The sequence below is a fragment of the Neolamprologus multifasciatus genome, chromosome 5 (genome assembly GCF_963576455.1).
Source record: "Neolamprologus multifasciatus chromosome 5, fNeoMul1.2, whole genome shotgun sequence".
NCBI classification, from domain to species: Eukaryota; Metazoa; Chordata; class Actinopteri; order Cichliformes; family Cichlidae; genus Neolamprologus; species Neolamprologus multifasciatus.
This window is the reverse complement of record NC_140443.1, coordinates 22,260,991-22,285,429: the sequence shown is the minus strand read 5'-3', so window position 1 is coordinate 22,285,429 and position 24,439 is coordinate 22,260,991. Positions and strand designations below refer to the sequence as shown.

Genomic DNA, 24,439 nt, shown 5'->3' with positions numbered 1-24,439 from the left:
GGAAAAGACCATGGATGTCTTTCCCCACTCTCTCCATTAGGGTACCCTGCAGGAAACCATTGAAGATGGACATCACCTGGAGCACCATCTCCCACAGGTCGGTGGTATGAGCAACTGCCATTTCTTTTCTTCTGTGGGTGGCTCTCACCAGCATTACACTAACATAAACAATCAAACACCAACTAGAGTCCCTTTGGAGCTTGAGACACCATGGTAATCTCACACAAGTACCAGTTTGATGTGAACATCATCTTCATGTATCCGCCTCCACTCTGCTGCATCCTTAGCAATAAGCTTTTGGCTGATGTCTCTTCAAAAAAACCCGGCAATGTTCAAGATCTCCTGATCCAACACTGCTGACATCCATATCAAGACCAAGAGGAAGAAGGGCTCAAGTGAGGAAAGCACTGGGACCTCCACTAAGCCATCTGTAGTGAAGTGAAACCTTAAAGAGGTTTTTGGGCTTCCATCAAACTACAGAAGGCTTGTAAGGGGTTTCTCTTCCACTGTTGTTCTTTGATCTACTTACTATAGAAAGGAGCACAGTTTTTGTGTACAGAAACCCCTCTTTAAGTCCTGAATACATCTGAGGGTGGGCCAATCCCTTACACATTCTACGGAGCTTACAGCATCAGTGCCTTAGCCTGTGGCCTACTAACATGGCCTTATGTCACATGAAGCACCATTTATGTAGATGTTTTTGCCTTCCTGCCTTCATCCTCTCCAGTACACATCCAAGGGCTTCAAAAGCACCATTGAAAGATGCACTGTGCGCAAGAATGTCATGAAGAGACCACAAGCTAAGACACTCTGAAAGGAAGTGGCCATGTGAGCTTAGGTGCATTCCTTCAGTACCATTAGCCTGGTCTTAAATGTGAAACTGTGAATAAAAAGCTTCCCTGTCAGCCTTGACATTATATGTCAGAATTTTCATATTTGCATGGAGGCTTTCCTGGTGCACGTGTGTATTTCTGTCCACATCTCCAGCGTCTGGTGGTTTCACCTAAAAGGTACACCAGGCACAAGAGCGATAGAGCCTGCAAAGCCAGCTTCAGTAGCCATTTTTGCAGTCACTTATCTGACCTGCTCTCTGCTCTTTAACCACATCAACTTCCTGCTTAATCTTGGAGCAGTCCACCAGAAGTTTTGTTTTTTTTTAAACTTTTGACATCAATTGAATCTTCCCTCTTTGTGAACATAGCGGATTAGACAATATACAGTTCTGCTCGCCATTTATTTTGAAACAGCTTGCCGTTAATTCTAAGCTAAGTTTTTCATTTAATATATGCAGTTCAATTTCATGTCAACCTTCATAGTAATTGTGTTGCAAGTTATGTAGTAAATGTAGTTTAGTAGTAAATGGGTAAAAAAAAAAAAAAAAAAAAGATTGTTATAAAATATGGATTTTACCAGAGAGAAAAATAATTGATTTGGAACTGGTTTTAGTAACTAGTAGAATTTGTGTTTATTGTGATTATTAATAGCTTTTATGGTAATTGTTTTCTTGCTTGTTTTGCAGCCTTCCCCTATGTTTCTCTCAGTGTAAAGGTTCTGTGTTTATATGCGTGTCTAACTCTGTATTTGTTAGTTAGCTTTTGGTAATGGTTACTCTGTGTCTCATGTTAGGTTATATACCTTAGTCCTGTTTTCAGAGAGAGAGAGACAAACAAGCGTGAGAATACATTGAACTTTAACTCACTTTCCTCTCCTTTGTCATGTGACCAGCAAAGATAAAAAGTGCCGGTCACCTTAGAGCAGGGGCGATTCTAGGATCAGAGCTTTGGGGGTGCTGAGCACCCAGAGAGCTGCCCATCCAGGCAAGGTAAACTTTTCTCATCACAATGAGACTTCTTCCCCGTCTCTGTCAGTCCCTGCATCCCTAAATGCCTCCAGTTGTCCCGAGTTCTCTCTGACTGCCTCCTTGGTGCATTTAAACCCCTGTTCCTCCCTGTCCTCATTGTCTGTTGTCTTCATCTCCATTATCAGTCATCATAATTTTACCCTCTCTGTGCAAGTCTGCAAATTTATTTATTAAATCATAAGTTTCTTAAATTCATCAAGTCTCTCTGTGCCTGGGTCCTCGTCACAAAACATGACATCACTGTTTTGTACATTTTAACACAATTTAATCCCCACATTTTTGAAAGAATAGCAAAACACTTTTTTGAAAAGTCTGTAACAAAACCATCAAATCTGATCAAGGTTATTAAAATGCTGTCAAAGAAGAATGGATTGGAATAAAAAAAAAAAAAAACATATCCTAACCTTAATTACTGGGGAAAAATGATGAATGATGCTCATAGTGAGTAAAAAGTAAACTGTGTGCATTTTTTGGACAGGGATTCACTTCTAAAGTGTATGTATAATACAATACAGATACATAAAAAATACACTCCAAAAATAGAAGAGTCCTTGAAATATACAAAATATTATTAGAAAATGGAGACACTTGGCCTTTGGTACAATGTATACAATGTATGAAAAGATCTTTACTGCAGATACTACTATGGCTCTGCAGATTTTTTCTTTTCTTTTAACCTATGTCGCCTCACCTTGAGGTTGGTAAATCTGTCTATCACATTTTGGTGGTCAAGTCTCTCACGCATCTCTTTCTCAACTGACATCACAGCCAGGTGCTGGAGTCTGCTTTGACCCATGGTCCTTCTCAGCCAGGTATGGAGCTGACTCAAGACACTAAAAGACCTTTCACAGCTACAGCTGCTAACTGGGTTTGTTAGGGCAACCTGAATAACAGTTTTCAGTTTGGGGAAGATCTGATTATCCAGAAGATTGTACAATGTTAACATATCTTGAATGGCACCAGCCTCACTCTTGAGCTTTATAAAGTCTTTGGCAACCGTGACTTCCTCTGACTGAAGCTCAATATGGTAATGCAGTGCCAGGGCTGACAACCCAGTTTGTTTTGCAGATTCTGTATAGCAGCTTTAATATAGGGAGAACACAACTTCCAGATTGTATGAGTTGTTTGTATTAGTTGTTTGTCTTTCTTTTTCTTTGCCAGTTTAACAGTTCCTGTTTTGCCTGTTAGTACTCCCTGTCTGTTTTCTTACCTGGTACTTCCTGATCTTATACTTTGTCCTCATGTTCCCCTCTTTCCTCTCTCCCTCTTTGGACTGACAATCTGTACACACACACACACACACACAACAGGAGTTATAAGGTTAATGGGCATCCAGTCAGTTAGCTAGTTAGTACCATGGGTTCAGTATCGGCACATGCACATATGGCAAAATAACCAGTTTCTCTCATTACATTTCAAACAGGACAGTGGTAACAACAGCAGGCTATGGACAATGTTAAGTTTTAGATTTTAAATAGGCTGTATACATTTCAATGAGATCAACAGGGCAGTCAAATATCGCTAATTTTACTACAGAGCAAACATCGTCGGAAAACACGTTTTCAAATAGGGCTGCCACAAACAATTATTTTGATAGTCGACTAGTCACCGATTATTTTTGCAATTAGTCGACTAATCAGATCATGCATCCATTGGATGTACAGCGTACAGCTTATTGCACCAGCATGCATCTGCTCTCATATAACTATCATTAGCTTACAGCTCTAAGTGTTTAAGGTATGTGCTAACTAAAAATAAAGACAAGATGATAGTTTATTAAATTTGAATAAAATTTGCAGATTGTTTTGGTGAAGTTTAATAAACTCATTGTTATCTAAAATATAATGGGACACCGGAGTATATCCTCGAGCATCTCACACTTCTGATAATCAGTTGTCTGCTTGACGTTTATTCAGCTGTGTAAAAACTATAACTTTAATCTCAGCCTAACCGATTTACTCAGGAACAAATAAAATACTAAAAAAAAAGGTGGTCTCAGCCACCATCGCTCTGGCAGCAACAGCGCTAGAGCGAGTAGGAGAGAGCCGAGCTGGAACAAACCATTTTGGGAGGGGGGAGGGGTTATCTATACTTTTGTTGTTAAAATGTTCCATCTCAATTAAGTACTGTATGCTTTTTATACTTTTAGTAGTGTGTCCCACAAACAGCAAATATTTTCAAAAAAAGTAAGACATCTTTGGGGGTGCTTTGATTCATTTTGGGGGTGCTGAAGCACCTCCAAAACTGGGCTAAAATCGCCCCTGCCTACAGACGGTGTATAATACAGATTTTGTATCCAGCTAAAGTGACAAATGTATTTTGGTGTTTGTTATTCTGTTCCTCATCTTCCGAGACTCTTGCCTATACAGTTACTAAAATAAATAATGACCCAGTGTAGTCCGTCATGTGCTGTTTATTCATCTGAGATTGTATTTTATATCCTGGTCAGTTTTCATAGTAAAACATCAGAATTTAACTGAAGAAGCGTCTTAGATGAGGGGTGAAAGACTGCAATGACCTGGATGAGCGAGAACCTTCACAGACAATTGAAAAGGGGATAAACTCTTTTCTTTTTTTTTGACATGACTCGACAATTTTTGAGAAGTCGATGGAGGAAAAAAATGATCTTATAAAAACGTGACAAAGGATGGGTGGTCAAAAACATGATTCCACCATAATGTATATGCCCATGTCCATTAAAGTTTCACTGATATATCAGTAGTCTCATATATTGTCTGAGACTGGCCTGTTACCAGTGAATTACACTGTACTGATATGTGGTAATATTGAAATATGAGCAGGTTAACTATTTCTGAAATATATTTCTGTAAACTTCAGCAATACCGCCACGCAGTGTTGCCAACTCCTCAGTAAGGAAAATCGCTATTGGCTGTCCTAAAAGTCGCTAGAAGTCGCAAAATGACGTCATCACCTAATTTGCATAATTGGTCATGCTAATGTAATTGTAATCTATGTTGTTGGAGAGAGAAATAACATCATGGAAGAGACATAAAGTGAGTAAAAAACGTCCTAAATGCATTTAGAGTTTATTTAGAACTACAAATTAAATTTCTTTTAGCAATTATTGTTTTTTTAATGTCACAATTCCAACCCTGCTCCTTTACCCGGGCTTGGACCGGCAAAAGTGACCCGAAATAGGCACTCTGGTGGAGTTACTTTGTGTGTTTATAAGTAGTTTTAAACCTTGTGATCCACAAAACAGCATAAGAGTAAAAGAGTAAAAGAACTGACTGCGTTACAGCACTCGCTGCTTGTTGAGAGTAAAAGCGATATGCGCTTTCACATCTTTTTTTAGCGACTTTTTTTGAAAAAAAAGTCGCTAGGGGGTCTGAAAACTCGCTAAATATAGCGACAAAGTCGCTAAGTTGGCAACACTGCCGCCACGTACAAATATATATGCTTGCAGCTACTGTTTGTAACCTGATAGCTTTTTTAGGTCGACTTTTATTTTGAAAAGCGTGACACACTTCCCGTCTGACCTCCTATATCGCGATCATTCGCTGCTGTTTACGCGGCTTAGCTGCACCACAGTCGTGCTCCGCAAAAATGACTTCTGTAATGAGATTTCTGAGCTCTGTAGTAAATATATTATGCATTCCGCTTCACCTGATTCACGCCGTCGGCCTGTCCGGAATATACAAGCGTATTTTCCCAATTTGTATAAATTGGATGGCGAAATCGTACAATAAGAAGATGCACTATCAAAAGAAGGATTTGTTTTGCGTTTTGCCAGAGTTCAAGAAGGCTGGCGGGCAGCTCACAATTTTGGAGATTGGCTGCGGCACAGGTGCAAATTTTGAGTTTTATCCGCCTGGTAGCAGATTGATCTGTACCGACCCGAACCCGCACTTTGAGAAATATCTGACAGAAACTATGGCCAAAAACGATCACCTGAGATATGAGAGATTTGTGGTGGCGTCGGGGGAGGACCTGAGGGCAGTGGACGACGACTCGATAGATGTTGTAGTCTGTACCCTAGTGCTCTGCTCTGTGGACGACGTGAGCCAAACCCTGCGAGAGGCACACCGCATACTGCGACCAGTGAGTGGGCTTTGCAGAGTCCATATTAAACACTGATCGGCAGCCATGCTGTTTACGTTATTATTTGTGCTGCTTCTCTGATTATATGCTGACAGTACGTGTGGGTTTTGTTTTGTTTGTTTGTTTGTTTGTTGTTGTTTTTTTTTTGGGGGGGGGGGGTCAGTTACTTCGTATCCTAAGAGTCTGTCATTGTCTAGAGTCAATATATTTTCATTGAAGTAATAATTGTCGAAGTGTTCTCTATCGCTTTAACAATTGTGAGCTTTAGGACACGTGATCGTGATAAGCGGGTACTGCCACCTTCTCTTGGTGGACCTTACTGCCTTCCAGCTGTGGTTCTGCATTAATCAGTAAAAGTTGAGGAGTCATGAAGAAAACAACTGCAGTGTTCACTCTTTAAAAAGTTTATCATCATTTTCTGTTTGATTGTACAACATAAACATTACTTAAATTTATTAGAGACCACCTGTTATATCCAACAGCAATACTGAAATCAGTTCTTAGTTTCCAATATCAGTCCAATAGGCACGAAGTCACTAGATGGACAGTAATAGCACTTTGTACCATGCACCTTTTTTAAAAAAAATCTGTCTCCAGTCTAAGGCCTTTAGGTCTGTTTTATGGGATTCCATATTAATTTAGAGCAATATTAATTAAATTATTAGATCATTATAGTGCATATATTTCTTAAGGATATTGTTTTATACATTGAATTTTTAATTTAATCAGAAAAATGATTATTTTCATTTATTAAGGGTTAAAAAGTTATCCAAACCTACCTGACCCTATATGAAAAAGTAATCACTCCCTAAACCTGGTAACTGGTTTTTCCACCCTTGACAACAAAAACTGTTATCAAGTGTTTCTGATAACTGGAATCAGTCTTTCACATTTCTGGGCAACTCTTGTGCTTTAATTCAGCTACACTGAAGGGTTTTTGAGCATGAATGGCTGTTTATGGCTATGTCAAAGGATCTCAAACTTATTTCAATCTAGACTTTGACTGGCCACGCCAAAACCGTCATTTCTTTTTTGAGCCATTCAGAGGTGGACTTTCTAGTGTTTCAGATTATCGTCCTGCTGCATAATCCAAATAACCTTGAGATTTAGGACATGAATTGATGGCCGGACATTCTTCTTAGGGATTTTTTTCAGTAAACAAATTTCTCAGTCTTTAGATTATGTTCTGTTTTTTTCTTTCTGTCCTCCTGGATGAGACATTGATGTTTTCTTCGAGTGATTTTGGTAGGCTGGCCACAGCTACAAAAGCTCACCACTGTTCCACTGTTTTGGTTGGTTGTTTTTTTTTGTTGGGGATGTATTTTTTCTGTTTATCAATTTGTGTGTTCTGTAGTAGATCTTAAGTTAACGAAATGAGCGCCTGCGTGTTTGCCAGTTAAACTATTAATTTACCACTCATTACCCAATATTGACACACTTTATAGTTTACATGTTAAATCTTTGTCGTGCAGGGTGGAGCCTTCTTCTTCTTAGAGCACGTAGCTGGTGACACCTCGACTTGGACGTACTTCTTTCAGCACGTTCTCCAGCCTTTGTGGTACTACTACGGTGACGGATGTTGGCTCATCCGGGAAACATGGAAATATGTGGAGGAAGCCGGATTCTCTGATCTCAAACTAAGACACATTATAGCACCATTCTTCTTCATAATAAAACCTCACATCTCGGGCTATGCTGTCAAATAAATGCAGTCTGATTGTCTTTTTAGGGAGCCCCCCCACCCCCTTCCAAAACACACAGACACACAACCAGCTTCTGAATACGCTGAGCATTAACTGCCTTTTTCCTCTTCTATCATGTGACCACCAGTGAAAGAAACCACCAGTCACCTTAATACTATTTTTTTTTTTATTAGAGTGAGTCATTAGTGTTGTACAAAAAAGATGAACACTAAAAAGACAACCTTACATAGACAGCACACAACTCTAATTTTGAATCCAGCTAAAGTGACAAATACATTGTGGTGTTTCGTCCTCCATTCCTCATTCCCAAACTGCTTGCTGGGAAAAAAAATTGTCTTAGTGTTTGTGAGCTATGGGGATTGATTTGTACCTTTTGTGATTAAAATCAGATACAAATTTATATTTTTTGCTGTTATTTAGGTGACTGTGTCAAAACAGCAGCAATTAAAAGTCTTTATCCCACTGAGTTTGTCTTGTGTTTTCTTTCAAAGATTGGAGGAACTTGGTGTTGCTTTCACTCTCATGTAGGCTGCGCTGCATTTCCAGCACCTCCTGGTGTTAATGAGAGGCGTTGGTCAGGTGTTAAAGATTATAATCTTTTGAGCTTCTTAAGTCGTTCATCTTCAGGTGCCACAGCAAAGTTTCAGGTAAGCTCGGTGAGAAATGAAGGTTTGTCTAATGAAATTATGCAGGCTGCTTTGTTCAGCCTTTAGTCTGCCCTTGCACGCAATGCAGGTCATAGGGCTGCGTGGCATGTACAAACGCCTTTTTCCCTTGCTCGCCTACAATGTGACATTTTCATACAACGACAAAATGCACAGAGTCAAGAGGGAGCTTTTCCGAAACATGGCCAAATTTGCAGATACCGATGGCACCCTTCGCCTGCTGGAGATCGGGTGCGGCAGCGGAGCTAACTTCAAGTTTTACCCCCACGGCTGCACGGTGATCTGCACTGACCCCAACCCGCACTTCGAGAAGTACCTGCGGATGAGCATGGACGCAAACCAGCATCTGACTTACGACAAGTTTATGTGCGTCTTCGGGGAGGACATGCGGGGAGTACGGGACGGCTCTGCGGACGTTGTTGTCTGCACCTTGGTCCTGTGCTCTGTCAGCAATGTGCAGCAGGTCCTGCAGGAGGCCCGGCGCGTTCTCAGAACAGTAAGTAACGTCTCGGTGCTGCCTTCAGGCTCAGTAGGATTTATTTTATTTGCTGCTAACGGGGTAATTTTAACCCAGAAATCATCTTATGCAATGAATCTGATTAAAACATATCACCGGTTGCGTAAAAAGTATTTGGCCCCAACTTCCGCCAATATTAAAATCTAGGGCTAGAGACTGGGCAAAAATCTGTAGCTCTAGAAGCCCTTCTTCCAGAAGTACTCAACATGTAGTAGTCAGTGGCCTCTCAAGTTAAATTTAAGGTATTGTGGTTGTCTGAAAATGAGGCCATTCTACAAAGTATTAGACTGGTTTCTCTGTGAAGTATCTACTTATGCAGATTTTGAATCATCTGTGGTCGACCCACTGAAGGTGATATTTTACCTGAACCTCACACGTCTTGCATGGCATTTGAACAACTCTGTTAAATATTTTAAGTTAAAATATGCAAAACACGGCACTTTTAAAGTAGACTTCTTTTTCTCATTATGCTTGTCAAGAAGATTTTTTACTGTTAGCAAATCCTAAGATATTTGATAGATGTATGGCTCCAATGGAGGAGTCCAATGGTTATACTGGGGTCGCCACACCCCTTCTCTGTCACACTTCATCTAGTTTGAACCAGTATCAGCCCCAGTGTATGTATAACCAGCATTACACAACCACACATGAACACAATGTAATCTTTTTTGCTGACTGTGTTTCAGGGCGGCGCCTTCTACTTTTTGGAACATGTTGTCTCAGATTCTTCATCCTGGACATACTTTTTGCAGTATGTGTTTGAGCCTCTCTGGTGCTTTCTCGGGGATGGATGCATGATTACCAGAGCAACATGGAAAGATATAGAGGTAGCTGGTTTTTCCGAGCTTAACTTGAGACACATTGATGCTCCAGATGTCAGTTTGATGATCAGGCCACACATCATGGGATATTGTATTAAATGACTGCATGGTGGACTGTGGAGTTTATATTAAAGCATTCAGGTTATACAGTGACATACATCCTAAAGCAACACTCTGGCCTGTCCAGAGTTCACATATGAATTTCAAACTACTAGTTGAGGTCCAAGTTCAGGCTGGAGGTTTATTTTGAAAGGCAGCCCATCTGAGTGCACACAAGTTTAAAATTCTGAAAAAACACCTGAAATTATTTTCATTCATCCCTGTAATTATAACAGATCTGCTTACATTTTTGTTGCAATACATTAGCCACACTACATAAATTGAGTGAAAATATATTTATTTACACAATCAGCAACATTTCATTTACTGTTTTGTTCTCCTTTCCATTCCCTCCCATGATGTATATAATAAATATAACCTGGACACCGTGCTTTTTTTCCCTGATTGTCTAAGGAACGGCCATAAAACACCCAAACAAACCACACTTAATTTTGTTTGTTTCCTTTCTCTCTTACCTTTTATATTGCATTGCACAAACATAAGGAATGACAATTGTAACATCTCCTTATAGGGAAATGAGGGGAAATGCTGGTTCATAAAATAAACAAAATATGTCTGTGTAGTAATTATATAGTCAAATTTCTGCAGATGTTGTTTAAGAAAAAAAAAATCCAACAGCAAAGTTTTTAAAAAAAAAACAAGAAAAAAAGGAAAGGGATACAATTAGAAACTGAGACTCAACATTAAAGCTCACAATTTCACATCTCCCATTATTAAAAATGTACACAACTATAAATGTTATAGCATTAGCATTTTTTAAAAACAGCAGGTGGAAAAATGGCCAATTTGTATTTTTTTTCTGAGTAAACGTCACTGCTATAAGTCACTTTTTTTTTTTATATCAAACAGAGTAAAAAAAAACAAAAAACAAAACCCTGTAGAATCTCAGCCTGAAATGAAGTGTTCCCAGAAACCCCATCACGTCCAAATGGCTGAGGTGCACCACTGTCACACTACGTCCCAATCCATGAACATTATTCACACAGGTTACCCTGTTTTAACACAATAAAGATCTTTTAATGTTTTGAGTTCTTCAATCAGAGTCTTGTTTTGGTTCTCAAGAACAGCTACGCGGTTTTCCAGGCATTTAACATATTCCTTTTTCTTCCGTCGACATTCACGGGCTGCCTCTCTGAAAACAGGAAAAAAAGTGTTTCACAATGTGCACTATAAACTTACTGATACGGTGATAGAGGATTTTGTCCAATCCCTACCTCCCCAAACTATAACTATAACCATAAAATGAATGTACACAAAGTAAAAGCACCTGGGGCATTTTCACACCTATAGATTGTTTTTTCGGGTCCAAATCAGTTGATGATTTTGTAAACTTGTAGCTTTTTCATACAACTTGTTAAAGCTTCCCCATCCAGGCAGAATATGAGACCTTGTTTTACTCACAAATACACTGTGGATTTACCTGTTTTTTGCAAGCCTAATTTCTCTTTTCAGTGTTGGATCATCAGTTTTAGTCTGGGACAGTCCCACAGGAGACGTCATAACTACAGTCTGAGGCAAGGAAGTGGATGTGGGTGCTGTGCGGATCTGGTACGTCTGCACTTCTCCTCCTGCACCTGTGTGGAACAATAGTCAAAGAATTACAACCGGAAAAACAAGAGTTTCGCAAGCAGGCATGAGTTAAGATGTTTGATCAGTAATTATTTCTCAGTTGACCAGAACTATGTACAGTGGTATAGTCCAACAAGACATATATTACTTCACTTGGCACACACGAGGAATTCTTGTGTTCACCAGAAATTTGAATTATTACTGCTCGGGTTTGTTGGCCTTTTTCCTACCCTTCTTATTTCAAAAGATTTCAAACCTATGTGACTCAACTAGCAGTTTGGGTTTGTTTTTCAAATAAACAATAATTAGACTGAAAAATAAAAAGACATCTTGTTGGAAGTAAGATGGTTCTTATAAAGAATCTGGCAAGTTACTACACACATACCACTGAGCAGATAAAATCTAAGAATGTAATGATTTTCAGACACAAGGCCACTACACAATATGCTGCATGGTAGGTATATATTTAGTGTAGTATGTGTGTTTCCCATATTCTACTGGTCCGTGGTATGTACTACAGGATGTTGGAGTAAGCTCCAGGAAGACTTGTGACTGGATTTACTTTTTTTAACTGCCAATCCTACATTGTTCTTGTAGTCGGAGCCCCTTGATAAGGCACCGTCATCTGACTGGAACATGTTATGAGAGAGCATAATTTAGCTGAACACATTTAAGCTCACAAAAAAGTAATCAGGCAAAAACTGGTTGAAAACTCTGGCAAATTCTATTGACTCACCTTGTACAACAACCTGATTGCTAGGCACCAGTATCTGCTGTCCATCAGGTGTCTGGGCATACTGAAGGATGGTGGTGCTTGACTGGGCTCCACCAGAGTTGGCCATGGTGACAGCCTGAAGTCCCTGAATGCCTTCGGACCCTGGAGATGCCAGCTGGATTGTGCCATTTGCAGCTATGGTAACTAGAAAAAAAATTACACAAACAGTATTAGAAGCCGGTAAAGCAAAATTCTAACTTTCAGTATAGCGCTCCATGTATATAGAGCTCTTTCCCATATATATATATATATATATATATATATATATGTATATTACATTTCAAGGCAATTCTTAATTTCGCAAGTCAGCGAGAAACATTTTGTAGGTTCTCCTTTCAAGTATAACCGAAGGGAAAAGCTCTTACTGTACTGGCCGCTGCTGGTCTGGTAGATTGGTGTGGTTGGTACTGTAATACCCGTAACTCCTGTGGATGTGGGACTGCTGTCCTTTCCCTCAATGTGTGCCACTTCCTCTGCTGAAAGGTCATTCAGGATTTTTCTATAATGTGAGAAAATGACAGTCCCTGAATTGTTGTTTATTAAACAAGAACTGGGTTTTCAGCTTCTTTTTGTTTGTTTTCCTTACCGATATGAAGGCCGCCTCGCCAGTATTTCTCTGGTTTTTTGAGTTGCTGCTCCACTGTCTGATGAATCCTGTGAGTCTTCACTGTCTGTACCCAGGGCCTTGAAAGTAGGTGGTCAATTATGATATAAAAACAATTTAAGCAAAAGGTCCATTTGAAAATAAAATAAATACAGAGCTGAGAAAAGCAGCCGGTCTTACTTGTGTATTCTGCCCCTGAGGGGACTGAATGACTGATGACTGTGCAGACTGGATCACACCCTGAACCTGAAACTGACCACCAGGCAGCTGCACAACAGCTACAGAAGAACCACCCAGTGACATCTGGAAAAAAAAAAAAAACACAGAAAAGTTCTAAATGTAAAAAAACTGTATGTTTGACATAGTAGCTTGGTGTCAGTGTGTGTGTGTGTGTGTGTGTGTGTGTATACATACACACAAGTGTGCTCAGAACCTTTGAGAACAACAGAAATATTAATAAGGATATAAGGAAATTTTCACTCAAATTTACACACAACATACTTTTTATTTTTGCCATATTTCGTCACGAAGCTTCCTGTGGCACTCCGGTGTAGTTTTAGTAGAGGTAAATTAGTCTTTAATTGTTCACAAATGCTTTTCCCCTCCTTTTTTTAAAAGACACTCAGTAGCAAGGGCAATATCCAATTAGTATGACTAAAAATAACAAACTATAAGAGAAAAAATTAAGAAAAACTATCTTTAAAATGATTATTTATAAACCTGACAAGCTGATAACAATATGATTCCACATAGTTGCTTTTTGTCACATTTACGTCTTCATTTATCCTCATTTGGACACCATGTACTTTAAGTGGATAGTTCATAGATACTGTGACCTCAATAGTACTACAGATATGAATTGAAACAGCTTTATGAAATAAGCAGCAAGACTAAGCCAAGCAGACTTACTACACTACAACCTAGAATGTATTTGGTTATTTCGTTTCAATTTTTCTTTAATCCATTTTAAGTAAACAAATTTAAGGTGTGTGACAGCAAGAGTTGAAAACAAAAAACTTCATGAATGAACCTAAACATGAAGATGTAACAAAAGGTCAGATATGCGCTTTCAGCCTGGCATTCATAAGTGGCCTTGTATTATCAGCAGTGCGAGAGCAGCTGTAGTATAACAGTGATACTTCTTAATGCATTTTGAATCTATTAGTTACCTGGTGGCCTATCTGTGAGAAGTGAGAGGTTGTGATGGTAGTGGGAATGGTTGCAGTCTGTAACTCAATACCATTGCTGACCTGCTGTACTTCTTCCATAGTAACTGGGAAGAAATAAGTCAATATTGCCGTTTCATAGTGGCGCTAGTGTTAACAACAACTTTCTGTGGCGGGGTGGTACGCCTGTGACATATTGTAACCAATCCGCTGTGGCCTTCTCTGCTTCTTTTCCTCTACTACTTAACACCATTAATACAATCACTGTGAAGAATATATGAGCGGTCAAATCACAGTTTATTTAATTATTCTGCAGTTTAAAAAACGTGAATTAAAGCCAACTAAAAAAAAAACAACTTCCTCTTTGGTTAGGTCGCGCTAGCCCAAATGCAACTAACGTTGCAAAGGAGTTACGAAACATGCCTAGGCCCATGCCGACAGTCAACAGTTTTAACTTTTTTTCTTTATTCATTTATTGCTAATTTTACAATGTGCAACTTCCATGCCAAGGAAACGTTTTCGGATGAAATAAAAGCTCCTCACTGCTAGAATGATCTAGATCACTAAGGTTACACTTGCTAGTTAACGGTAGCTAACGTACAGTAAAACGGATGTTGAGCAGTTTAAATCTTATAAATCGATTTCATAGCAACATCCGAGGCAAGTTTCTCTCCTCTGATTCAAAGGATGGACAAGCTTTTGTCTGAATGAGCAAATATGTGCAACTCTGTCACTGGCACGCAAGTTACCGCGTCAACAGACGTCAGCGATACGGGGAGCCATTAAGCTAACTACACCTTCCCTTTTCGTAAAACGGCGAGGAGTTGACGAAGTAGCAGCCGCCATTACCGCCACAGCCGAGCAGACAGCCACACGAGCACAAAATTACCGCTCAGGCAGCTGAAATTTACCTTTTCAAATGCAGAGAAACTGCTCTCGCTCACAGCGTGGACTTCCTGCGATTTGGGTATAGACCTTTGATCAAAAAAAGTAATCCTAAAAGTACTTAGCACCGAAGGCTAAAAGGCTAAAAACATAAAGATGTCAGCTAAAAAAATCGCTGACCACTTTTTTCCCAAAGGAAATGGGCGGTGCTGCTAAAGCAAAGACGCATTACGTAACAGTTTCTTTAGGCTTTGTGATTGGTGAGAAGAGTTTGAACAACTAGTAAACAGAGAGAAATGAAAAGTTTACTTCATTATGTTTTCAGGGAATAAAGACAATTCTGACTATTCGAGCTGCAACATTTTCTGAGATGTTGATTTGAAGAAGGTTAATTTAAACTGATCAAAGAATGACAGGTGTGAAATGCTCTATCTGTGGACAGCCTCCTGACACATCTTCTCATTTGTTTTTGTCTTCATGTTAATGGTTGATATAGTTGACAACATTTTCTCTGATTCTTCTCTAGTTGTTGCTGATTATGCATTTTATATTATTCATGTAGTGCAGGTTCTTGCCATGTTCTACGCATTCTCAAATCAAAATTTGCACACAAAATGCCAATTTTTTTCTTGCTTTTAATGAAACAACAAACTCAACTATCTATGATATTTACACATATCATATATATGTATATATGACTTTGCGCTTGCAATGCAAGCAGAGCATTCAAGACTAAATGTTTGCAACTTTTTAACGTCGTCCATCTGTCCTTTTGAGTTTGATTTCTAATTTGATTTTTCTTTTTATGATTCTGTGTCCTGATTTGATGATGCTAGTGCCTTCTTAGTTATTTTTGTTTTTTAATTCTAAGTTTTTAATAGAAGTTGTATTTTTTTTACTATATCTATGTGATTTAAATTTGACAAAAATATTACATATTTTTTAGATCATGTATAATGTACAGGGAAAGAATAAAGTTACGTTGAAACCAAGCTCACCATTGTTTTTCTTGTGACATTACCAATAAGTTTGATGTGTCACATGGCCCTCTTCCCCTTCCTATTGAAAAAACAAAAGTTGTATCCAAGAAGGCCGACTTCTAAATGGCCACCATGGTCACCACCCATCTTGAGGAGTTTGCCCCCTCGCATATACTAAAGTGCCACAAACAGGACTTTAATATCACCAACCATTACCATGTTATTACGGTGTATCCATATAAATGACCCGCCCTGTAGTATATTTTGTTGTTAACGCTTCTTAGACACTTGCCACTTTTATGTACGCATGTAATTTAATTTAGTTCACATTAATTTAATTTATATAATGCGAAATCACAACAACCGTCACCTCAAGGCGCTTTATATTGTAAAGTGTAGACCCTACAGAAAATAGAGAAAAATCCAGCAATCAAACAACCCGCTTGGCCAAAGTGGGAAGAAAGAACTCCTTTTTAACAGGAATAAACCTCAGGCTGAACCAGGTTCAGGGAGGGGCAGCCATCCGCCACAGCTGGTTAGGGGTGAGTAAAATCTCAGTACCAGTAAAAAAATAAAAAAAATAAAAAAAATCCCCTCTGAAGTCACATCAGTGGTTTGACCCATTTGCTAAAAGTTATGTTCATGTTTGTTGCATATCTTTTAAAATACTTTGATATGTTTTCAGCTCGGAGTCAGTGACAGCTGTGCAAATGCAAATCTCAAACTCCATGAGGCAATTTTTTTCAGATTTGACACAAACTGACACGGGCACGAACTAGTTATGGTGATTATGGTCAAGGTCACTGTGACCTTACAAAACACGTGTAAAATTATTGGTAGAACTGCGGAGCCTGTTAATTGAGAATATGACCCAGGTTATTCTGTAATAGGTTCAAAAGATGTATCCTATAGAAATACACTCACTAAATGTCTGTGTGCAGTTGTGCCTGCTGAAAATACGGCAGTGCAGAAAAGATAAGACTGCAGGTTTGCAAACCTACAGTGTGTCTAAGTGAGTGACTTAAGAATTTTTCACAGAAAAAAGGTGTTGAGTTGTTTTCACATCCTTTCAGAGAGGATCAAGACTTCTACTGCACATAGTGTGGAGCAGGTAGCAGTTACTGTAAAGTAAGCACTTACACTTAACTTACACTTTGTTATGTGCACCCATTCAGCAGCTCCTTAACAAAAAAAAATAAATTAAAAAAAATCACCCATTCCCATGGTAGCACGTCAATGTATTTAGGCAAGACAACTTGCAAGAGCAGTTGTCCCCTAAGAAAGGGGATTTAATGTAACTGTGAACATGGTATCCTTGCTGGTGCCAGAGTGATCTGAGAGTTTCAGTAACTACTGATGTATTGGGATTTTCCCCACACAGGCATCAATAGAGTTTACTGAAAATGAAATGAAACGAAAATGATTGGAAAAAGAGAAAATATCCAGTGAGCAGCAGGTCTCTATGTGAAAATGTGCTTTTGATGCCAGAGGCCAAACAGCTTCTACTTGATAGGAAAAGACAATAATTCAAATAACAACTTGTTACAACCAAGCTATGCAGAAATGCAAGACATCTACCTGTGAAGTAGATGGGCTACATCAGCAGAAGACCTCATCGGGTGCCAGGTTTGTCAAGGCTAAAATTCACATGGGCTCACTAAAATTGGAAAAAGGTTTCTTGGTCTGCTAAGTTTCGATTTCAACATTCGGATGGCAGGGTCAAAATCTGGCTGGAAACAGATCCATCCTGTTATATCAACAGTTCCAGCTGGTGGTGGTGCAGTAATGGTGTGGGGGATCTTTTCTTGGAACATTTGAGGCCCCAGCTGAGCATCGTTTAAACACCACAGACTATGCGAGTCACCGACCATGTCCATCCCTTTTTGAGCACAGTCTGTGGGGATGCAGTGTGTACAATAATTCAAAGAGTGTAAGATATTTAGAGTAACAACAGTATTCATTAGTAAGCTCAAAAATATCCAGACACTTGAAATGATTAAATGGTTCTTTTTATTCTGCATTACTTATACATAAAGTATAAAACAAAGTACAACAAACCAAAATAGAAAATAAGTGAGAAAATGGGAAAGTGCACCACCTTAGTATTATTTTTTTTAACTATACGAGTTGCAACACCTCTGTAGCAATAAAGATTAATCAGTGGATCACACCTTCTTGGAGCAAGTTTAGATTTCACCAAATAATTAAAATACAACATACTAAAGTGTGCATACACAAAACATTGACAGAACAATTCAAGAGATGAATACAGTCTTAAGAACACTACTGGTTAAATTTGTTCAGTCCTCCGTTCTTAGTAATTACAAAATGTATAAGCATCATGTTTATTTCACCAGACTGTGCAAGCTTTGAAAAGAAATTGCACCACCGTCGGGATTGCATAGTGTGTAAGAACTCTGACGGAGAAAAAAGAGTGGAAACCAGAAGAAGCCCTTGTAGACTTCCCAGTGAAGCAGGTTGATGGTAGATGGACACTGGTTGTCAGCTACCCCTCTGTATGCTTATTAGGTTTGTAACGCCTCATTTTGACAAATGTCTACATTTTATGGGTACTCTTCACAGATTGCACCACGGGACCAGCTGGTCCATCCCTGTCCTAGGAGTTTTGTTCCCTGAATATACAGTTTCAAACATATTTAAATCCCCTCCCTCCCCCACATTTGTGCCTCAAGACAATTCCTTCTTGTGCTTGGCTGAGTCATGCAAACATTCTCCTGCAACTGTAGGATGCAGTGTTAAAGCTAAGATGAAGAGCTATTCGTTTTTATATATGTGTGTGTGTGTGTGTGTGTGCGTGTGTGTGGATTTAAAACTAGGCAAAAACAAGTATCAAGCTGTAAAATTACATTACATAATTAATGTAACATTGAACGGGGATAAAGTCCACACATTAGAAACCTGCTGTTAAGTACCACCAGTGCAAAGTGCAGTCATTAAATGATTATCATTCCCAGTTATGTTAAAGTTGTTTCTAAAATGTTTGGCATGACTGAATGTTATAATAAAACTACAGCAAAAGTCCAAACAGAACAAAAAACAAAAAAACAATTACTATATACATATTGATATTCAAGGTTCATCACTGAAACAGTATGATCCAAAACAAACAAACTTTTACTTCTCTGAGGAGCACAAGGAGAAGCACAAGTTCGCAGGAATCCAACTACAGTTTGCAAATATATCTAGCTGCTCTTTTTTTTTACCCATTTTTCTGCATTACCTTTCATTATCAACCAAAGATGTTTTAAATCTGGCTAAGCTCTGCAGATGGATTCACGAGTGCTTCTAAAAATCCAGTGACTGAACACAGAAAATAATCCAAATACATAATGACGGTACTAACAGCATTGCTTTTGCCATTCAGAGTTAACTATTTACAAAGTTGCACAAAGACAAAACACAGTTTAAATGAACCTTCTAGCGGTGAGGGGAGAAACGGGCTGAACTTTTACATACTTGCTCTATTGTGTAAAATAAACTTAGAGGGGCATGGCTCTTTTGCAAGTATGATGGTAATGGATTATATATGAACACTTGTGGGGCCTGCTTTTTCTTACAAAATAACCTGGTAGCCTGAAAACAGTCATAATATTGGTTTTTAGCCTTCTCCGTAGACACTTTTCCCCCCAGCAGCTGATAGAAAGTTTCCTGGCATTACCAGTAATAGTCCTCCCACTGACACCTCAAAAGTCCTCAGCCAAGATTCATCACACGCATGCTCCTGAACCATTTATAATGCCTCATTGTTATAATAAAATAGAGATTTTTTTTGTGAAAGTGCAATGTTAAATTCATCCTGACTAATAATGCTTTAAAGTTATTTACCTTTATCCTCCATTACATAGCTAGTGTACCACTTCGAAACTGTTAAACTGTATTTACAATCTTCTTTCTGCTACTGTTGTAATCTCCCCGTTCGGTTCTTTATCTACAAACCATCAACCGAGAGAGCTGAGTAAGCATCTATACATTTTTACAATTAAAAATATCTATACAGTTACGTACAGTATCTAAAATAAAAGGAGGCCCTCGTAAGTACAGTACAGAATATGGCCTCTTTCATCTTTTGCTTTGATCCCTTTGGATATCTACCAGGATTTCAACTACTATTCAGACCCAAAGGAGAATCAACAGCCGTTCAGGGTAAATTCTTAAAAATTAAGTTAGGAATGTATGGCTGTTTGAAAGTTTTATAAGGCAAGAAATATATTAGGGCAGGAAAATCTATTTGGCTTCATTATTAAGGGGAAAAAAAGCATTTTAAGTAATGTCCACAGACTTGCTGTTATTTTCACAGTTTGCCCTCTTATTCATCTGTATTAGTGATAAATGACGAGGGCTCAGCAGATGCGTTTGTGTGCGTCTGAAATGTAAAAATATTTCAAGTTGCAGATTGAAGTGCAGTTGCGGTGCGTAGACACAAAAGGGAAGATTTTTGTGGTAACGGCATAATAAAAGGATGCATTTTCACAAAGACTTGATAAAAAGTGGTCCTGTCGTATGTGTTGTTCCGCCCCTTCTGCAGAACAAAAAAGAAAAGAACAGGGGCAGCAGGGACTTTTTCTTTTTTTGCTTCCAATGTGCGACATGCACATGTTACCTCTTCCCCAAAATTCTATATATTGAAAAAAAAAACCCAAAAAACACAGTGAACAACTCCAAGCATCACAGATCCAATCACAGACATGCATGTGGCCAAGATATGCTGGTGTCACACAGGGCTAGGTGTCAGTATATGTGGTTCATGCTTTTGCCTTACACCTCAACCAAGCCAGTAGCCAGATGGTGGAATAATGGCTAAAAAATTATTATTATTATTTTCAAATCCCAGAACACCACCACAAGCGCTCACATGTTGTAAGCAACATAGATAGGATCCAGCTGGTCAGCGAGGAAAGAGTCACGAAGGTGCATGCGTTGCTTTTCTCCCCTGGAGTTGATCGGAATGACACCGGGGTCAACGATGACCACCACACCCACAATGAGGTGGTGCTCCTCCAGCACCACGTTGGTTATCAGAGGCACGAGGTCCAACGCATCCTGCTCTGAACCACACAGCTCCGACACCACCACCAGCAGGTTGGTCCACGTAAACACAGCACTGTGAGGCACAAGGACGAGGCACTTAACAGCAGTGTCACGATGAGGAATAATAAAAACTAATCGGATATTATGCTGTGATGACAGCCTGAAATGTAATCTTTTATTAAGGCAGTGGGGTTCCAAAATTTATACACAAAGGCCAAATTTTCTGCTTTTACCTTCATGTTTTCAAGGTTTAGCAATAATGAGAAACTGGGAAGAACCCATGCTGCTGCTTTTTATTAATTATGTTTTCACAAATGAAAAAAATGAGGTTATTTTCTCAGTTGCTCCTCCTTTGAAATTAGCTCATCACTTCTTGTATTTCTTTCTCCCATAAACAACAACAAAAACAGCTGATTTCTAAATGAATGTAGACATAATATTTTCAATGATTATCTGCAAGGTTTATATTTCTATCCTTATTAGTACCAGCCAGGCTTTTTACTCACACCAAGGAGGTTATGTTTTTGGCAGCGTTTCTGTGTGTCTTTCTGTCTGTAAACACACTAGCTGGAAACATTTGAATGGATTCTGATAAAACTTTGTAGGGTCATGTTAATGATCCATTAAAATCTGGCTTAATTTGAAGTTGTTCAAGGTCAGGTTAATGATTTGTTGGTCGAGAATTGACAGGAATCTCAGAGGTGTGGTATGTTTTCTCAAGATACAGAAAGTACTGTTCAAACACTTCAAATATGACTTCATACGTGACCTCTGACTTATCCTTCAAAGTCCATCGATTCCTCTGTAGGTCAAAATGATATTGACTTTGTTTGCATTAACAGCATATAGGCACATGTAGGGATGTTCATAACATGTCTTTTATCTTTAAAACTATGTTTATAATTGTACTGCCTTTATTTGTGTTGACAACATTTATGAAATGATACTGTTACATGGGGTTTTTAAATATCACAATATAGTATCATGATACAATTGACCTTTCCAACTGCCTTTTTTCTCAAGTTAACCCCAAAATTTGTTATATATCTAAAGTCCTGCCAAAAGAAAGAGAATGAGATGCCCTTTTATTTTTGATAAATACTATAGGATATTATTATATATTAAGCTCAGGTTATTTATGTACAGTTATTACCTACTCCTACATTGTTAAAAACATTAAAGTGTGCGTCGGTGTGTGTGCATGCATTCACACCTCTCAGCAATACTTCGGTGAGCCCGTGACACTGACGTTTCAATGTCAGTAGGATGGTAGCGCAAGCCTCGTAGCTCCAATGTCTCATCCAGTGAGCCCACCACAAACAGAGCATCATGCCGATCTGAGCACACAAATGCAAACAATATAAACAACACCCCCCCAAACAAATTCAGTCACATTAGAGCAAAATTTGTAATCGGTTACTGTAGGATCGAGGTTACTTTAGTTTCATAAAGTTTAAGTTTATGCTTTATCAGGTTTAAATCTGCAAACCTTGTTACATTAAACTTATCAGCACTATTCCATCAATATTTCTGAGTCCAGGTTTTAGCTCAGTTGTGGTCTATTTACCCCCGCTTGCATCCAGTAGCTCGGTCCTCTTCACAAAACCCAGGTATCCAGTTCTGGCCCATAAAGTGTGCGGGTCTCCGAAGCTGAGCTTGGTGTTGAAGTGATCAGCCTGAAGACTTTCCTCTCCGTATATGGTGTAGTAGCCACTGGCACTGTGAGGGCTGTTTACCCAGATCTAAGAGAAAGAAACATATGTAACTTTCAGAGAAAAATCTTCTCTAGCTGCAGGTTTGGTCTCGATATGCGTGTGTGCTGTGGTTAACCTCTCCTAGATGAGAATCGCCAAGTGGGCCTCGGGTCTCTGGATTTACTATGATCACCCGAACACCTGGCAGTATCTAAAAATGACAGAAAAACAAAGACACTTAATACAACTCTGACATGCTTTTCATTAAACCTCTCAAAAATTGAGAAAAAAAAAAAAACACACAGGACAGCGCATAATGAGTTTCACCTTGCCAGACTCCATTAGAGGAAGACTCTGAGGTGCTCCTCTCTCCACCAGCCTCACTCTGCCAAAAACACAGGCAGCGCATTTATAAATATTCAAAGTTCTAATTAATCTTTGCAAATTGGACCATGTCAGGGATTTTCCTGCACGGAGAAGTTTCTGATGCCAGTGAGGTTTTAGCCAGAGCCAAAGAAAAATCTTTTGTGTTATTGTTTTTATTGTTTTTTCAGAAACCCCCCCAGAAAAATACATACAATTTTGTCAGTGAACCTCCTGAAACCCCGAGTCCTCATATGGGAGCGTTACATTTTGGCTTTCCTGCACCTCATCCGTCATTCTGCTTAATGAAGCATGTTATTCTTTGTGTCATAATATAAAATAAACTGTATCCACATGAGGACATATGAGTTTTTTTATATATATAATATAATATAATATAAAACAACTTTATGTTCACACGTGATATTATTTTTTATATTGATCACGTCCAATAAATCCCATTTAGCTAGAAAAAAAAGTGTAAAGTAAGCTTTTACTAAATACTAGCAAGTTTACTTTAACTAACTTGACTGTTCTCACCTGTCATGGCGCAGGGACTTCATGTCCACATACACCGTACAGGGATCAGGACCAGTGGTGCCCTGAAACACACACATATATACAAGAACAGGTTTAAAGAGGTCCCACTTCTTTCTCATTTGATCTATGATCAACAGCTACATCCTGCTGGTTGGTGTACCTGCAGGCAGATGGCCAGGTTAACTCTGGAACCAAAAGCAGTGCTGACAGCTCTGGACGACAGCCCGACATCCTTAAACAGTTTGGAGAAGGAGTGTGTGAGGGCAAGACGAGGGCGTTCCTCTGCTATCACCACGCAGCTCCGCACACACGACAGGTTCACACCACGGGCCTTAAACAAACATGCAAATGATCAAACCCGTGATGTTTTATTTTAAAAATAGCTGTATTGTTTCTCTTCCTGCATGTCGAGTCCTAACCTTGAGTAAATCTGTCTGAGTACCCAATCCCTTAGTGCAGAGCTCCATGACAGAGTAGGAGCAGAAGGTGTCTCTGATACGGTACTGACTGAGCGTGCTTAGCCACAGAGACAAGCTGGTCTCCAGCTCGAACGGAGGAATCAGGATTGACTGGTGACCTGAGTAGACACTGTGAGACAAAACATGTAGGTGAAAAAGTGGGGAAAGTGATACCTTTGTAAATAACCGTGAAATATTGTAGCTGACGTTTTACCGTACCTGGCGAGGCACCACAAGACGAAGCCCAGACCACAATAAGGATCCAGACAGATGGCTATTTGGCGAGAGGAGTACAGCTCACACTGAAGCTTTATAGAGCGGCAAAGTGCGCTGACTGCTGCATGAGAGATCTGATAAAAGACGAGAAAAGATAAAGAATTAATTGTTTGTATGTTTTATAAAGCAAAGTAAAGTCTTCCATAGATATCTGCCACTCATATATAATCAGAAACTGTTCCTTACACGCTTTCACTTTTTAAAAATGAAGACATGCTCCAGGTATGTGCATCTGTGACTGTACTGGATTACAAAAAGAAAAACAACACCCTGCTGATTCCTGCTGGTGTTTTAATACTACTCTACTACTGCTATAATGTATGAGACAGTG

At 39.1% G+C, this 24,439-nt stretch overlaps 4 protein-coding genes across 9 annotated transcripts in view; 2 read left to right on the top strand and 2 right to left on the bottom strand.

The window, feature by feature from the left end:
• Positions 1 to 5,363: 5,363 nt before the first annotated feature.
• Positions 5,364 to 8,088, top strand: LOC146518644 (thiol S-methyltransferase TMT1A-like). Its single transcript, XM_085158929.1, has 2 exons — positions 5,364 to 5,923; positions 7,396 to 8,088. The coding sequence occupies exons 1-2, from the start codon at positions 5,429 to 5,431 to the stop codon at positions 7,627 to 7,629; spliced, it is 729 nt and encodes a 242-aa protein (XP_085015055.1). The 5' UTR covers positions 5,364 to 5,428; the 3' UTR covers positions 7,630 to 8,088.
• A 113-nt stretch (positions 8,089 to 8,201) lies between these two features.
• On the top strand, positions 8,202 to 10,655 carry LOC146518643 (thiol S-methyltransferase TMT1A-like). Its single transcript, XM_085158928.1, has 2 exons — positions 8,202 to 8,787; positions 9,495 to 10,655. The coding sequence occupies exons 1-2, from the start codon at positions 8,290 to 8,292 to the stop codon at positions 9,729 to 9,731; spliced, it is 735 nt and encodes a 244-aa protein (XP_085015054.1). The 5' UTR covers positions 8,202 to 8,289; the 3' UTR covers positions 9,732 to 10,655.
• Positions 10,010 to 14,962, bottom strand: atf1 (activating transcription factor 1). 2 transcript variants are annotated; one of them, XM_085158926.1, is made up of 8 exons: positions 14,775 to 14,962; positions 13,867 to 13,970; positions 12,878 to 13,000; positions 12,680 to 12,777; positions 12,459 to 12,592; positions 12,055 to 12,237; positions 11,170 to 11,323; positions 10,010 to 10,881 (listed from the first exon to the last, which is right to left on the bottom strand). In XM_085158926.1, the coding sequence occupies exons 2-8, from the start codon at positions 13,963 to 13,965 to the stop codon at positions 10,737 to 10,739; spliced, it is 936 nt and encodes a 311-aa protein (XP_085015052.1). In that variant the 5' UTR covers positions 13,966 to 13,970; positions 14,775 to 14,962; the 3' UTR covers positions 10,010 to 10,736. The 2 variants fall into 2 exon arrangements, with proteins under 2 accessions (XP_085015052.1, XP_085015053.1); XM_085158927.1 differs by lacking the exon at positions 13,867 to 13,970 and having other exon boundaries at positions 14,775 to 14,960.
• A 2,757-nt stretch (positions 14,963 to 17,719) lies between these two features.
• Positions 17,720 to 24,439, bottom strand: part of dip2bb (DIP2 acetate--CoA ligase B (putative)b) — a 44,268-nt gene continuing 37,548 nt past the window's right edge. For all 5 annotated transcript variants that reach the window (XM_085158911.1, XM_085158913.1, XM_085158912.1 and 2 more), the window contains 9 exons: positions 24,052 to 24,182; positions 23,794 to 23,962; positions 23,535 to 23,705; positions 23,375 to 23,436; positions 22,799 to 22,856; positions 22,608 to 22,682; positions 22,345 to 22,519; positions 21,991 to 22,114; positions 17,720 to 20,850 (listed from right to left, as the gene is read on the bottom strand). In XM_085158911.1, the coding sequence (XP_085015037.1) occupies positions 20,598 to 20,850; positions 21,991 to 22,114; positions 22,345 to 22,519; positions 22,608 to 22,682; positions 22,799 to 22,856; positions 23,375 to 23,436; positions 23,535 to 23,705; positions 23,794 to 23,962; positions 24,052 to 24,182 (1,218 nt within the window). In that variant the 3' untranslated portion in view covers positions 17,720 to 20,597. The remainder of the gene's footprint in view (positions 20,851 to 21,990; positions 22,115 to 22,344; positions 22,520 to 22,607; positions 22,683 to 22,798; positions 22,857 to 23,374; positions 23,437 to 23,534; positions 23,706 to 23,793; positions 23,963 to 24,051; positions 24,183 to 24,439) is intronic.

What these genes read in the sequence shown, in the direction of transcription:
- LOC146518644 (XM_085158929.1), top strand. Translation starts at nt 5,429, where the DNA reads ATGACTTCTGTAATGAGATTTCTGAGCTCTGTAGTAAATATATTATGC. An exon ending in CACACCGCATACTGCGACCA is followed by an intron (nt 5,924 to 7,395) that starts GTGAGTGGGCTT and finishes TTTGTCGTGCAG; the next exon opens with GGTGGAGCCTTCTTCTTCTT.
- LOC146518643 (XM_085158928.1), top strand. Translation starts at nt 8,290, where the DNA reads ATGAAGGTTTGTCTAATGAAATTATGCAGGCTGCTTTGTTCAGCCTTT. An exon ending in CCCGGCGCGTTCTCAGAACA is followed by an intron (nt 8,788 to 9,494) that starts GTAAGTAACGTC and finishes ACTGTGTTTCAG; the next exon opens with GGCGGCGCCTTCTACTTTTT.
- atf1 (XM_085158926.1), bottom strand. Translation starts at nt 13,965, where the DNA reads ATGGAAGAAGTACAGCAGGTCAGCAATGGTATTGAGTTACAGACTGCA. An exon ending in CTCAGGGGCAGAATACACAA is followed by an intron (nt 12,778 to 12,877) that starts GTAAGACCGGCT and finishes CCTACTTTCAAG; the next exon opens with GCCCTGGGTACAGACAGTGA. An exon ending in GACCAGCAGCGGCCAGTACA is followed by an intron (nt 12,238 to 12,458) that starts GTAAGAGCTTTT and finishes TTTTTTTTCTAG; the next exon opens with TTACCATAGCTGCAAATGGC.